At 37.5% G+C, this 11,904-nt stretch overlaps 1 protein-coding gene and 1 long non-coding RNA gene across 4 annotated transcripts in view; one reads left to right on the top strand and one right to left on the bottom strand.

Annotated features, from left to right (window-relative positions):
- Nucleotides 1–10,451, top strand: part of STK17B (serine/threonine kinase 17b) — a 17,230-nt gene extending 6,779 nt beyond the window's left edge. Inside the window, exons 3-8 of one of the 2 annotated variants that reach the window (XM_031554143.1) lie at nucleotides 2,207–2,351; nucleotides 2,571–2,697; nucleotides 3,548–3,596; nucleotides 4,509–4,688; nucleotides 6,664–6,937; nucleotides 9,575–10,451. In XM_031554143.1, coding sequence (XP_031410003.1) covers nucleotides 2,207–2,351; nucleotides 2,571–2,697; nucleotides 3,548–3,596; nucleotides 4,509–4,688; nucleotides 6,664–6,937; nucleotides 9,575–9,712 — 913 coding nt within the window. In that variant the 3' untranslated portion in view covers nucleotides 9,713–10,451. Of the gene's footprint in view, nucleotides 1–2,206; nucleotides 2,352–2,570; nucleotides 2,698–3,547; nucleotides 3,597–4,508; nucleotides 4,689–6,663; nucleotides 8,627–9,574 lie in introns of those variants that run through there. The other variant, XM_010713393.3, reaches the window with a different exon arrangement.
- An 877-nt stretch (nucleotides 10,452–11,328) lies between these two features.
- Nucleotides 11,329–11,904, bottom strand: part of LOC109368488 — a 1,128-nt gene continuing 552 nt past the window's right edge. The window contains exons 2-3 of one of the 2 annotated variants that reach the window (XR_004160291.1): nucleotides 11,622–11,773; nucleotides 11,329–11,529 (exon numbers count right to left, since the gene is read on the bottom strand). This is a non-coding gene — a long non-coding RNA (uncharacterized LOC109368488). Of the gene's footprint in view, nucleotides 11,530–11,621; nucleotides 11,899–11,904 lie in introns of those variants that run through there. The other variant, XR_004160290.1, reaches the window with a different exon arrangement.

Here is an 11,904-nt window from a genome sequence, read left to right as displayed (position 1 = left end):
TTTTTTAAGCACTGTGATACTATCAGCTTCTGTGGTAAAAGAATCATGGGGATTGGAAGGGACTTCCAGAGATCACTGAGTCCTTCCCCCTGCTAAAGCAAGTTCCCAACAGTAGGTTGAGCAGGAAGGCATTAGGTGGGTCTTGAATATCTCCAGAGAAGGAGGCTCCACAACCTCCATGGGCTGCTTGTTTCATTACCTGATGCATGAGGAAATACTACTTTTTTGTCTACATAATCAGCTCTCTTCTTCAGATGTCTCCTGGTTGTCATACTGTGGGATTTGATAAATGACAGTTCTTATTTATCTGTATGCTGACCCTGATTGTTTTGTCAGCACCATTCATAGGCTTTTCCATATCCCTCTACTCAAACTTTGAGTCAGTGTTTCTTTGGATTCTCCTTGTAAAACTGTCTGCCCTTGTGTTTGCCCTGCTCTGTATCATTAGTAGTCTCATTATATACTGCTTGAAGGTATGGAGACCAGAACTGCATGGTAAGGTTTTATACAGAGCATCATTTTGCTGTTTTTTGGTGTTATCAGCAGCCTTCCTGAGGGTACTGAATGTATGCTGACTTCTTTGGCTTGCTGCTTTGTATTTCTTCAGTAATTCCAAAGAATGTCAGTCGAGACTTCCTGAGCTATGCCTTTCAATTCAAGTTTTGGCATTATGTAGGTTGCATTAGGTTATTTTCCTGAAGATAACTTATTTGTATATGTTACTGCTGGCTCATCTGGTGTTCTTTTTGTTTTCTCAGCTGAACTTATTTAGTGACTTCCTTGAACTGGGGAGCCAAAAACAGGAGGCTACATTCTAGCTGTGGTCTACGGTGCTGAGCAGTCATTTACCTCAACCTACTCACTGTTATTACAGCCCAGAATGCTGTTAGCTTCCTTTGCTGCATTCAGCTTGCTGTCTGTGAGCGCCCCAAACAGTGAGGCTGTCTGTGGGAGAGCACTGAAAGCTTTCCTAAACTTGAAGTCTCTCCTCCCCTCTGCTTTGTCAAATGCAGTTAGGTAAGGCATTAGTGACACCTCACGTAGCCTCAGCAGGTTAGTAATTGTTTGTCCAGGTTGTCCAGTATCCTTCCCTTTTTATAGACTCATATTACTAAAGGTGGAACTCATACTTAACCAATCTGTTTCTGACGTTTTCTGACGTCTGTTTCTCTTTAGTCTTGAGATAGGAGCTTCAGGCAGTTAGGCTGAGTAATGATTTCAAACCCGGCTTGGAAAGAAACAGCTGACACTGTGGCAACATGTGGCGTGTAACTAAGAAACCACATGCAAGATGATTACACAAGGTTATTTCCATGTTTCCTTTATGCTTTGCTAATGGTAGGGTTCTGTAAGTAAACAACAGCCTTTTTTTTTTTTTTGAGGAAGACATATTGAGATACTTTAAAAAATCTAGTCAATGTCATCTCGGTTGGAAGTGGTAGATGTCAAACTGACAGAGCTAAGTCCCTGTATTTCAGAGTATTCTGTGTCTACATGAGTTGAAGACTTTGCTCACTGACTGACCAGGCAACTGTTTATTTCATCATGGTCAGTGTGCTACATCTTATTTCTTGTACCTGCCAGACAGAAAGGACTGATGTCTAGTCTTCCATCAGAATGTAAGGTCTGTGGTAGCAAGTTTGCAGTTTCCTCTTGCTCCAGAGGCGATCCTCTACAACTCAGTCTGTTCCTTGAATTGTAGTTGGTTTATGTGACAATAGTTTTAGTCCCCAAATCAGAGAATAGGAATGTTGTTTTTTTAACCTCCAATCATTTATGGAATTAATTGAAGAAATTTCAGCTGTAACTTGTGAAGGTGTTTTCTATTAGGAACTGATGATAGATCTAATCATCCTCAAGGCATCTCAGGCTCACTTTCAAACTAGCAAGCTTGAGTTTTCCAAACACATAAGAGCAATTCAGCCACAAAATTCTGTTTCACCATCTGAACTTCTGTAGTTAAATATGAGGGAAGAAAAAGCATTATCAGATATCTTCACTCTTCTCTTTTTTCTGTAAGTAACATTTTGAGATGAGCGTGTTCAAAAAGAGGCGGGGGAAAGCCTTATTTTCTCAGCCTCTAGAATGAATATTTGGTAAATAGCTACAGATAAATAAATATAAGTTAAGCACAGATATTATATATAAATTTTTTCTCACTTGAGCTTTTGAGTTTAATACATTCGTGTTCCTGAATGTATTTCAGTGCCGCTGGAGGAGAAATCTTTAACTTGTGTGTCCCAGATTTGGATGACAGAGTTGGTGAAAGTGATATCATAAGGCTTATCAGGCAAATACTTGAAGGACTTTGTTGCTTGCATGAAAAAAATATTGTTCATCTCGATTTAAAGGTGAGACTCTATGAGATTTTTCTAGTACTTTGTCTTCAACTTAATAATTTGATAATTATAATAATTTGTTAAATACATAGCAAAGATGAGAAAACAGTGTACTAAGGAGAAAATAACTTAAAATTCAGTAATGTAAATAAAAAATAACAATATGAACTGAAATGTTTTTTTTTTTTTGCAGTTTGTATTCTGTGAGCTGAGAATTTTTTTCTGTTCTAGCCTCAAAATATTTTGCTGAGCAGCATCAATCCTCTTGGTGATGTGAAGATTGTAGATTTTGGCATGTCTCGGAAGATTGAGAATAGCACTGAACTGCGGCAAATCATGGGAACCACCGAGTATCTTGGTATGAAAGAGCTGCATCAGGATTTCTGATGTGTGAGGAAAAAACAGTTGATGAAATGTGCTGCTTTGTTCTCCAGTAATGACTGACAAGTTGATAAGCACAAGGCAGCGTGTTGTTCTGAGCTGTTCTTTCTTTAGAGAAATTAACTATTATTTGGGCGCACACACAGAAACATTACATCAATAAGCATACCTTATTTCCTACTATAGCATTTGTTCTGTTGTAGACTACTACTGAATCATTGTATGGGTTCAATTAATGAGAACTTTGACTGTGACTGAAAATCAAAATATTCTTGGAAAAGTGAAAAACTGCCTTTAACACTTGGCCTGCTAAGGGGCAGATTTCCTTCTTAAAAAAAAAAAAAATCAATAAACAGAATTGCCTGCACGTGTTTTCATAAGAGCAGGTGAATCTGTGGTGAATAGCATGGTATCTAACATGCTAACAGCTGCTGGCCATTAAATTGGCATGGTCACCTAGATTTGCAGTGTTAACTCATGCCTTCCCTGAAAAAAGCTGTGTACTTGAAATTCTCTTAGGAAAGTGTTTTAGATGCATACATCTGATTTGGGTATGTCTTGGGACTTGTATAGAGTAGATCTTAAGCCACATAGTACCATTTCAGTCTGAACCAGTTAAACTTCAGTGTCTAATCAAACTGGAGTAACATTTTTCACCCTCTGAAAAAACTTGAAACTGATTACTCAAACATCATCATGCTTACTCTCTTGATAATGATTAGCAAAAGTTGACAGAAAAGCTGATAGAAGTGTAGTGTACGATTCAAGGTTACTTGAACAATATGGCTATTAAAATGTCTTCCCTTTTTTTCCTTCTTTTTCTGTAGCTCCAGAAATCTTAAACTATGACCCTATTACCACAGCCACAGATATGTGGTAAGTTGTCTATGTTAATTTGTTTTACTGAGGTAGATGTGACCAGTTAACAATCTGCATGCCAGTTCCAGACTGATGCAGCTTTATCTGGTTCCTAAGAATACTTTTCTGTGGGTGGGTTGAACAAGAGAGGGACTGGCTGAAGAAGGAGCGCTCTGAATATGAACTGGAGTTTACACAAATTTCTGTCTATGGCTTTGTTGCTCACTTGCTGTGGAATGAAATGGCTTCTCAACATACAAAGTATCCTTCTGTTCAGAGGAAATAGTGGCAATTATCTGATAGCATACTTTAGCTGTTAGATACCTGGAACATGTTATCTGAGAGTATTAACTGCTCTGGGTGCTCCTCCCTCACTGTTTTTGTATCATTAAATAATCTTATGGAAATGTTAAGAAGTAAATTAACATAATACTTACCTTTAGACCAACATCAATTTGTATGGAATGTCATAAAAATGAAAGATGATACTGTAACACGAGTCAGATCCTGTTTGCTCTTATGGAAAGGTGGGCTACATCACAGACTTAAATACTTCTTCTAGAATTTGTGTGAAATAATGGCTATTTTTTATTTATGTGCAGATAAGAACTTGTTTTTTGCAGTTCTTTCTCTTAGAACTGCCGTATCTGCAAGAACGGACTGTGTAAAAGTTATATATTTCCTTTTTGTAACTGTCTCAGCTGCAGGAAACAAAAGGTTTATTGTAAGTAAGCAATTAAAAAAGAAAAATCCTTTCATGGAGATATAGATGAATTTCCTTGTGTGTATACATGCATTTACACTTGAATCATATAGAACGTGAGAGGTCATGCTGGTTTTAATTCTGAGTGTAGCATACATCAAGATGTTTTATCTACAGCAAACAAGTATGGGAAAATAAATTCCTTTCACGCTTTGTTCTTACTTCAGGAACATAGGTGTAATATCATATATGCTGCTGACTCAAGAATCTCCATTTGTGGGAGCTGATAATCAAGAAACTTTTCTTAATATATCTCAAGTTAATGTGGATTACTCAGAAGAAACGTTTTCATCAGTTTCACAGCCTGCCAAAGACTTCATTCAAAAACTTCTCATAAAAAATCCTGAGTAAGTAATGTACTCTTCTATGTCTGTGAATACATGAACAATATGAATGTTAACCTGGGAGGTTAACATTGTTAATATGATCAGTTAATATTTCACAATTTTCTGGTATTATGACCTGGATATTTAAAAGTGTAGGTTTCTGCTTTTCTGTAATGTAAGTAAGGGATCTTTGGTTCATTGGCTGTTTTTATAGTCAGGCACAGTCTTTGAGTTTTGCTCACTTTCAAATTTTGACTTAATATTTTTCATTCAGAGGACTGACTATTCACCAATCTTATGAAATGTATTCTGGAAAATTCAGGTTTTTGTCTACAACCTAACATTTTGTTATACAGTTAGGAGAGACAAAATTTAATCTTTCTGACGTGTGCTTGGATGTTTCCTGACATCTTTAATGGAGCTTTTTACTTTATTTTATATCAAAACTTGGCTGTCTTATGACTGTATGTTTTTTCTTCATACTATGTATGTGTTCTTCAGGAATACATATATACGTGTGTATGTATAGTGTTTTGCCATGTTCAGTTGTTTAAAAAAAGTTCTCAACCAAAAGCACAAATTTCTTTTTGCTTCTAATGTGTATGATCATAATTTAGCATTCTTTGGGAGTTTGGATACTGATTACGCCCTTCAAAGTAGCTGAACTCTGAGAAAATGGCCTTTGAGAATAGGAAAATGATAGGGGTTGGTTAACTGTCTGTGCTTGGTATGTAGTGTTAAATGGGGATTTGTTTTTATCCTTCGCACTAACAAATGTGCACCAAAAATAAGTGTGTATATAGTGGAGAATAACATTTAGTGAAGTCAGCTAGTCATGTTCCTCTAAGTTTTGTGAAGTAATACTGTTTGTATTGCTGTGTACTGTCACTTGTGGTGACGCAGCAGTTTCTATCTTCAGCAAGCAGGAGTTGAACAATCTGGTTGAGAAAGTGCTTCTTTGATAGTAAGAGATGATGATAGTAGATGATATCCATGAACTTTCTATTTTGAGGAAATAAGGGTTCCATATAAACACATGTAGATATAATCATGGATGAACAATTCTTTCTACGTAGTTATCTCATGTGGAGGCTTTGTCAATAGCTGGAGCAACTCACAGAAACCATATTATTATGAAGGAAGCAGTTATGGAGAGTTTGCTTTGGTAAATGTTAATGTGGGCCTGCAGAATGTTTGGCTTTCTACCACAGTTAGTACTCTACTTTCTCTATTCTGGGCATTTCAGTCTTCATTATGCGCTCAGTAACTCTTTTCCAATTCTGATTCTTGGTGCATATTTCTTCTAGAATATTACAAGGGAAAATTTTGTCCTCAGATTGTCAACTCCATAATAAGTCTTCTCCGAGCAGAAAATATTAATGTCTTCCTGTATTGTAGAACTTAACAGTGCAAAACTGGGGTAGCAATGTACTAGGTTATCCAAAGGAATGATTTCATAAATCTGAGGTCTGTTGGGAAGTAAATAGATCTTGGAAGAATTTGTATCAGTCTGTGATGAATTGCATCTGTAAAATGTCTGATAGAGTTGATGACAACGTGTCCTTCGGCCTTTCTTGAAAACCTCATGGCTGAATATTCATTAGCCTGTTTATAACCATATATACAAAATGCAGAACTTGAAATAAACATAAGCACATAAACACAAGCACATATATGTAAATAAGGCTGAAAACCTTCCAAGGGACTGAATACTGGCTGTTTCTTGTTGTGATGAAAAGCTTACCAGTTTGGACTCCAGCAGCAAGGAAAATTGTCAGCTGAAATCTAGATGCGTGTTGCCAACACTTAATCCTGAACCATGGTATGTTCTAATATCCTTTTTAGCAGCAGTGGTGGTAGGAAAAAAATAGCAATGTGAATTCTGTAGTGTCAATTCTCATGTATGCTGAGAAGTTCTAAGATGTATTTTAATTATGGTTTTAGTATTTCTGAAATTAACTTAAGAAGTTTACCATTTCCTCTTCCTCTTTCAAAGGGAAAGGCCCACAGCAGAGGCCTGTCTCTCCCATTTCTGGTTGCGGCAAGGGGATTTCATACTCTTGTGCAGCCCTGAAGAATCTTGCTGCCCATCTCTGATGCCAGGACATACAACAAAATGCTCAGAAGAGCGGAATGTGAGATCCAGTTGTAATGGCACTTGTAGCTACAAGGAAGACAAAGAAAACATCCCAGAGGACAGCAGTACAGTCTCCAAACGCTTCCGGTTTGATGATTCACTGCAATATCCCCAAGACTTCGTGACAGACTTTGTATGTTAATGTGTAACATAGAATTTTATAAGAATGGGTTTTGTGTAATCTATTCCAGCGGCAAGTGCAAGATTGTCTTGCCAATTTGTGCATTGTTGCTGTACTGGAAACGCACTTTAATTCTTTATTCTGGTGCTTCCTTTTCTATCCATTGCTGGCAATGGGTTTAACTCCTGAGAAATTGGAGTTGTAGCACCAGTAAAATGAATTATTTTTTTAAGAAGGTACAATTAAATATTTTTGCACTTTTTAAATTTCAGTCCAAAAATGATGCCAAATTAAGGCCTGTACATGTGTTTAGATAAACTCATTTTATTGAGTTTTTGCCTAAACTTTGAGCTTTGCCAAACAGTGGTTGAATAGCGTGTCCATTTTTATGACTAGCCTTTAGAAGCGGATCTAAGCAGGTAGAACTGAATCTAGCTGTCTTAATGGGCATATCTGTGACCTTTCTCCTAGATTTAAATGACAGCTAAAAGCAGCGTTCTGGGAATACGATTGACCTGCTGGGGCCATCTGGAAAACTGCTTTTTCTCTCATATTTAAAGAAATGTTTCTGTCTTAGAGATCTAGTCCACCTAGAGATTGAAATGTATATTTAGCGTGGTATTTTTCTATTGTTTCCGGTGGATACATGTAATGCTTGAACAGAAAACGGGTAGATTATCAGTCCTTGTATTAGTGATACATTGCTTCTTACCAGTGAGTTAGATTTGAAGAGGACAAGTTTTCCATTCTGTTGTGATTATTTGATACACGTTAGTTTTCTTTCATAAAATATCTGAAGTATATTGTCTATAATTATTGATCTATTCCTTATATTAAAACCAAAAAATGAACCGAAAGCCATGAAATGCCCTAAATTCAAATTAATAACAGAATAAACTGAAAATGACTTTTTTTTTTTGCCAGTAGAGTTGCAATTAAAAGCTTTTCATTATGCCTTTTTAATGCAGATGTGCAGTGGGTTTTTCTGTCAATTACTGTTATTCACAAAACTTAGCTTTATGCCTGCTTTGAGAAATGGACTGCAGTGTATTAGTATATAAAGGCAAACTACCCATTAGTTATTTTAAGCTTTTTCATTTGCTTTGTTTAATAGGTTTGTTATGTGTTCAAGTTATATCCCTTACAATTGCTGTTTCTAAGCTCAGAGAAATAACGTGTAAGTCAAACTTCAGCTTAGAGCAAATACCAGTCATGTCTCTACAGCCTGAAACTAACAGTTTAACATTGAAAAACTGACAAGATAAGATCCTAATCATAACACTGAAGCTAAAACTCTGTGTAGAAAATATATTAAAATTTCTATAAGTATTCTGAAAGTAAATGGTACTTTGAAGTAGTTCTAAGCCTTGAGGAATAGAAAATTCCAGACTTAGTGTCTTTTAATTTGGTTTCTTTTATTTAATAAAATATCACAATCCTAGTACTTCTCCAAGTGTGGCTGTTGATCCAACGATAGTTAGGCAAATGGAGGTTTTGGAACGTGGTATGATTGAGATCGTATGGTAATAATTGGTATAAGTTTATACTGCAGCTTTCTTCACACAAGGAAGGAACCATTTTATTTTAGATTTTAATGCAAGCTTTCCCTATAAAGCGGCGGAGGGGGGAGATTGAGGACTTCTGTCATTTATTTTGGGTGATGTTCTGTGGAAACTCAACTGTGGTGTTTAAAAAAAAAAATTCCAAGACTTAATCTCCAATGAAATGAAATAATAGCATGGATGAAGCTCAGATGCCTCAGTATAAACAAACTGCACTGATTTCCCTCTGTGTATTCTTATGCAGTTTTTACAGTGGTAATGATAATATATTTACATGTAGATTTATTAAATGCCTTTGCTGGGATTAGTTGTTGGAGTGTGTCCTCTACACCTTTACTTTTCCAAGTCCTTGGCCTTTTCCACGTGGACTATTATTTCTCTTTTTCCTCACTAGCATGGAGTCTGAATTTGAACTGGGCAAATTAAAAATGCAAACTATTTTACTATGCAATTAACATTCACTGAAGTTAAAGAATGAGAACATTAAAAAGCTGTAATGGACAAAGGTAGAAAAAATGGTTTCTAAAACAGTTACATTTTCAAATTCTCCAAAATTATCACTGAAATTGTAACTGGAAGCTTCTGGAAGTCTTTCTACTAGTTTTCTATTTTTAGTGTTTGAAAAATAAAGCTGAAGTTATGTGCCAGCACTTTATGAAGAAGTTATTGTTCCTTAAGTTTTTTTTTAATCAATTTATCTGATGTTTACATTTCTTACTACTTTTGGAGTTAACCTATCTTTAAATAAATGAAGATTTATCTTATCCAAGGAACTTAAGTTTTGAAGTTTGTACTTCATGTAAATTCGAAGTATAGGTTGAGCCAAATTTTGTTTGGATCAGTGCATTGAGTTTATTTTAAAAATATTACTGTGCACACATCGCTTTGATTGAAGGTAAATATATGCATTGAAGAAGACAATTTTTAGCCCATCTTGCTTCCTGCCATATTACCGGAGAGATAATCTGGTGAGTGATGAGGAACATTTTAGTGATTTAAGACGTATTTCTGTGCAGTTCACGACCATTTTATATTTAAATAAATAAACTTTTCCTTTTTTCAAAACTGTGTTTTCATTTTTTCACAGCCTTGCAGAACTGTGTTTGGAAGGGACCTCAGGAGGTCATCTGATCCAGCCTCCCTGCTCAAGCAGGGCCACCTAGAGCTGGTTTCCCTGACCACGTCTGCTTGCTTTTCTATGTCCAGAATGGATCACCTCTCTTGACCTGCTGGCAAGACTTTAGCTAATGCAGCCTGGGATACCATTACCTTCTGGTGGCAAGGGAACCTCACCTCCTTTCATGCAAGGGTGTTTTCTAGCTGGGTGGCCCCCGATGTTAGGGATATTGGTGCCTTGGGCTGTCTGTCCCTGGATGCAGGGCTTTGCACTTGTTAAATTTCATGAGGGTTTCTATCAGCCTATTTCTCCAGGCTTTTAAGGTCCCCTGGATAGCAGTGCAACCCCATCTGTCATTCCCCACAGTTCTGTGTCATCTGCAAACTCGCTGAGGGTGCATTCTGCCCCATCACAGGCAATTAATTTTTGATGTATTCTAACGGCTTTTGCAGAATGACCATGTAAATTTAAATAGAATGTTTATTACATTAATATTAGGCTCCTAGGGCACTAACTGTACATCCATTTAGTTTTCAAGTAGAAGGCTAAACTGTAAATACAAGCCTTTAGGAAACTAGTTAAATTCAAAAGAAGTGGTAATGTGTTGTGATATTTTCTATATTTTCTACAAAGGCACATTTCATTGAAAAGAAAACTTGCATCGTTAGAAGAGCACAAATGAGCTTTCTTCTTAGTGAAAGAAATAGTGTATTCATTAGTTCAGTGTTGCTTGCAGCATTAAGTTTAGAAATAATTTGAATTTTTCCTGCATGGAAGGTTCTTCTAAAGAATGCTGCTCTATTTATTTATTTATAAGGCATCAATAAAACCCTCCTGTTTAATACTGCTAGTGACTTGGGACAGCTTGATTTCTGCCTTCTCAAAAAGTTTTCTAATCTAAGAAAGGAAGTGTTAGAGAAAAGTATAGTTCAGATGATCATAAAATGGCCTGCGTTGAAAAGGACCACACTGATCTAGTTTTGATCCCCCTGCTATGTGCAGGGTTGCCAACCACCAGACCAGGCTGCCCAGAGCCACATCCAGCCTGGCCTTGAATGCCTGCAGGGATGGGGCATCCACAGCCTCTTTGGGCAACCTGTTCTAGTGCATCACCACCCTCTGTGTGAAAAACGTCTTCCTAATATCTAACCTAAACCTCCCCTGTCTCGGTTTAAGAGCATTCCCTGTGTCCTACCATATGATAGCTGCCCATCTTTCTAACAAGACAGCTGTGATTGTACTGCTGCCAAATAAGGTAAGTTGCACTTGGAAAAATATCTTGTAAAGTCAGGGCAAGATAAAAGCATGCAATTGTATTATTTTTTTGTAAGGAACTGGAATCATTCCATGCCTTAAGAACCTGGCAGGTGGCTGATTTGAAAAATACTGGTACTGAGAAAATACAAGATAGATCAGTGTATTGAAAGCTTAGCACATTAATGGTAAATTAATGGTGAGTAATAAAGCTGAACTGTCAGGCCATCTTCCAGTGATGAGAGTATAATGGAACTCCTTAATCAAAAGCAGATACATAAATTATGGCATAAAAATTCTTGGCTGGTTGGGCTAACATATAAAATGTGTTCTATGAATCAATCATTTGATAGGACAGCACTTTTCTTGTTATCACAACAGGAAGATAAGGGATGAAAAAAACACAATAACAAAATCACAATATAATAAATATAACACAAATAATAAATCACACACATTACCAACCCAGGTAAGAGTTCAGACAATGGTTCATTAGGATTGCTTTTAAGAGCACAGCTGTTCTCTATTACAAGTAGTTGGAACACACAGGTAGCACAGCTCTGCCTACAAACAAGGGAGGAATGCCTGTTTGAGCTGTATGGAATAGTCCATTACAGAGCCATTTAAGCCCCTTATTGAAGCTGCCACAAAAGAGCATCATACACTTCCTCCTAGAAGAAAACCCAGCTGAATAAAGCTGAAATCTCTCTGAATGAAGTTCAGCTTTCTGTGCCTGAGGATACGCTGCAACAGCTTCACTCACCAAAGCTGTGTCCCCAGTCCCGATGCTCAGGCGATAAATTGCACCTCCACATGGTTCGCAGAGCCTGCGTGCCGTGCTCGCAACCGCTCAGCACCACCGCGCTGCCCTCGGAGCCGGCCGTGGCTGCATCTTCACGCTGCTTTCTGTGTTACCTGGCAAACGTAAACAACCAACCGCAAGTAAAACGCTGTCTTCGGAGACCACTCGCTCCGAGCGCAGAGCACGGGGCGGGGCCGCTCCCGCGCGGCCGTCACGGGTTGCCGCCCCACTATCGCGCTCGCTC

Source organism: Meleagris gallopavo, chromosome 7, assembly GCF_000146605.3.
Source record: "Meleagris gallopavo isolate NT-WF06-2002-E0010 breed Aviagen turkey brand Nicholas breeding stock chromosome 7, Turkey_5.1, whole genome shotgun sequence".
Classification (NCBI taxonomy): Eukaryota; Metazoa; Chordata; class Aves; order Galliformes; family Phasianidae; genus Meleagris; species Meleagris gallopavo.
This window is presented reverse-complemented; position numbering and strand designations above follow the sequence as displayed.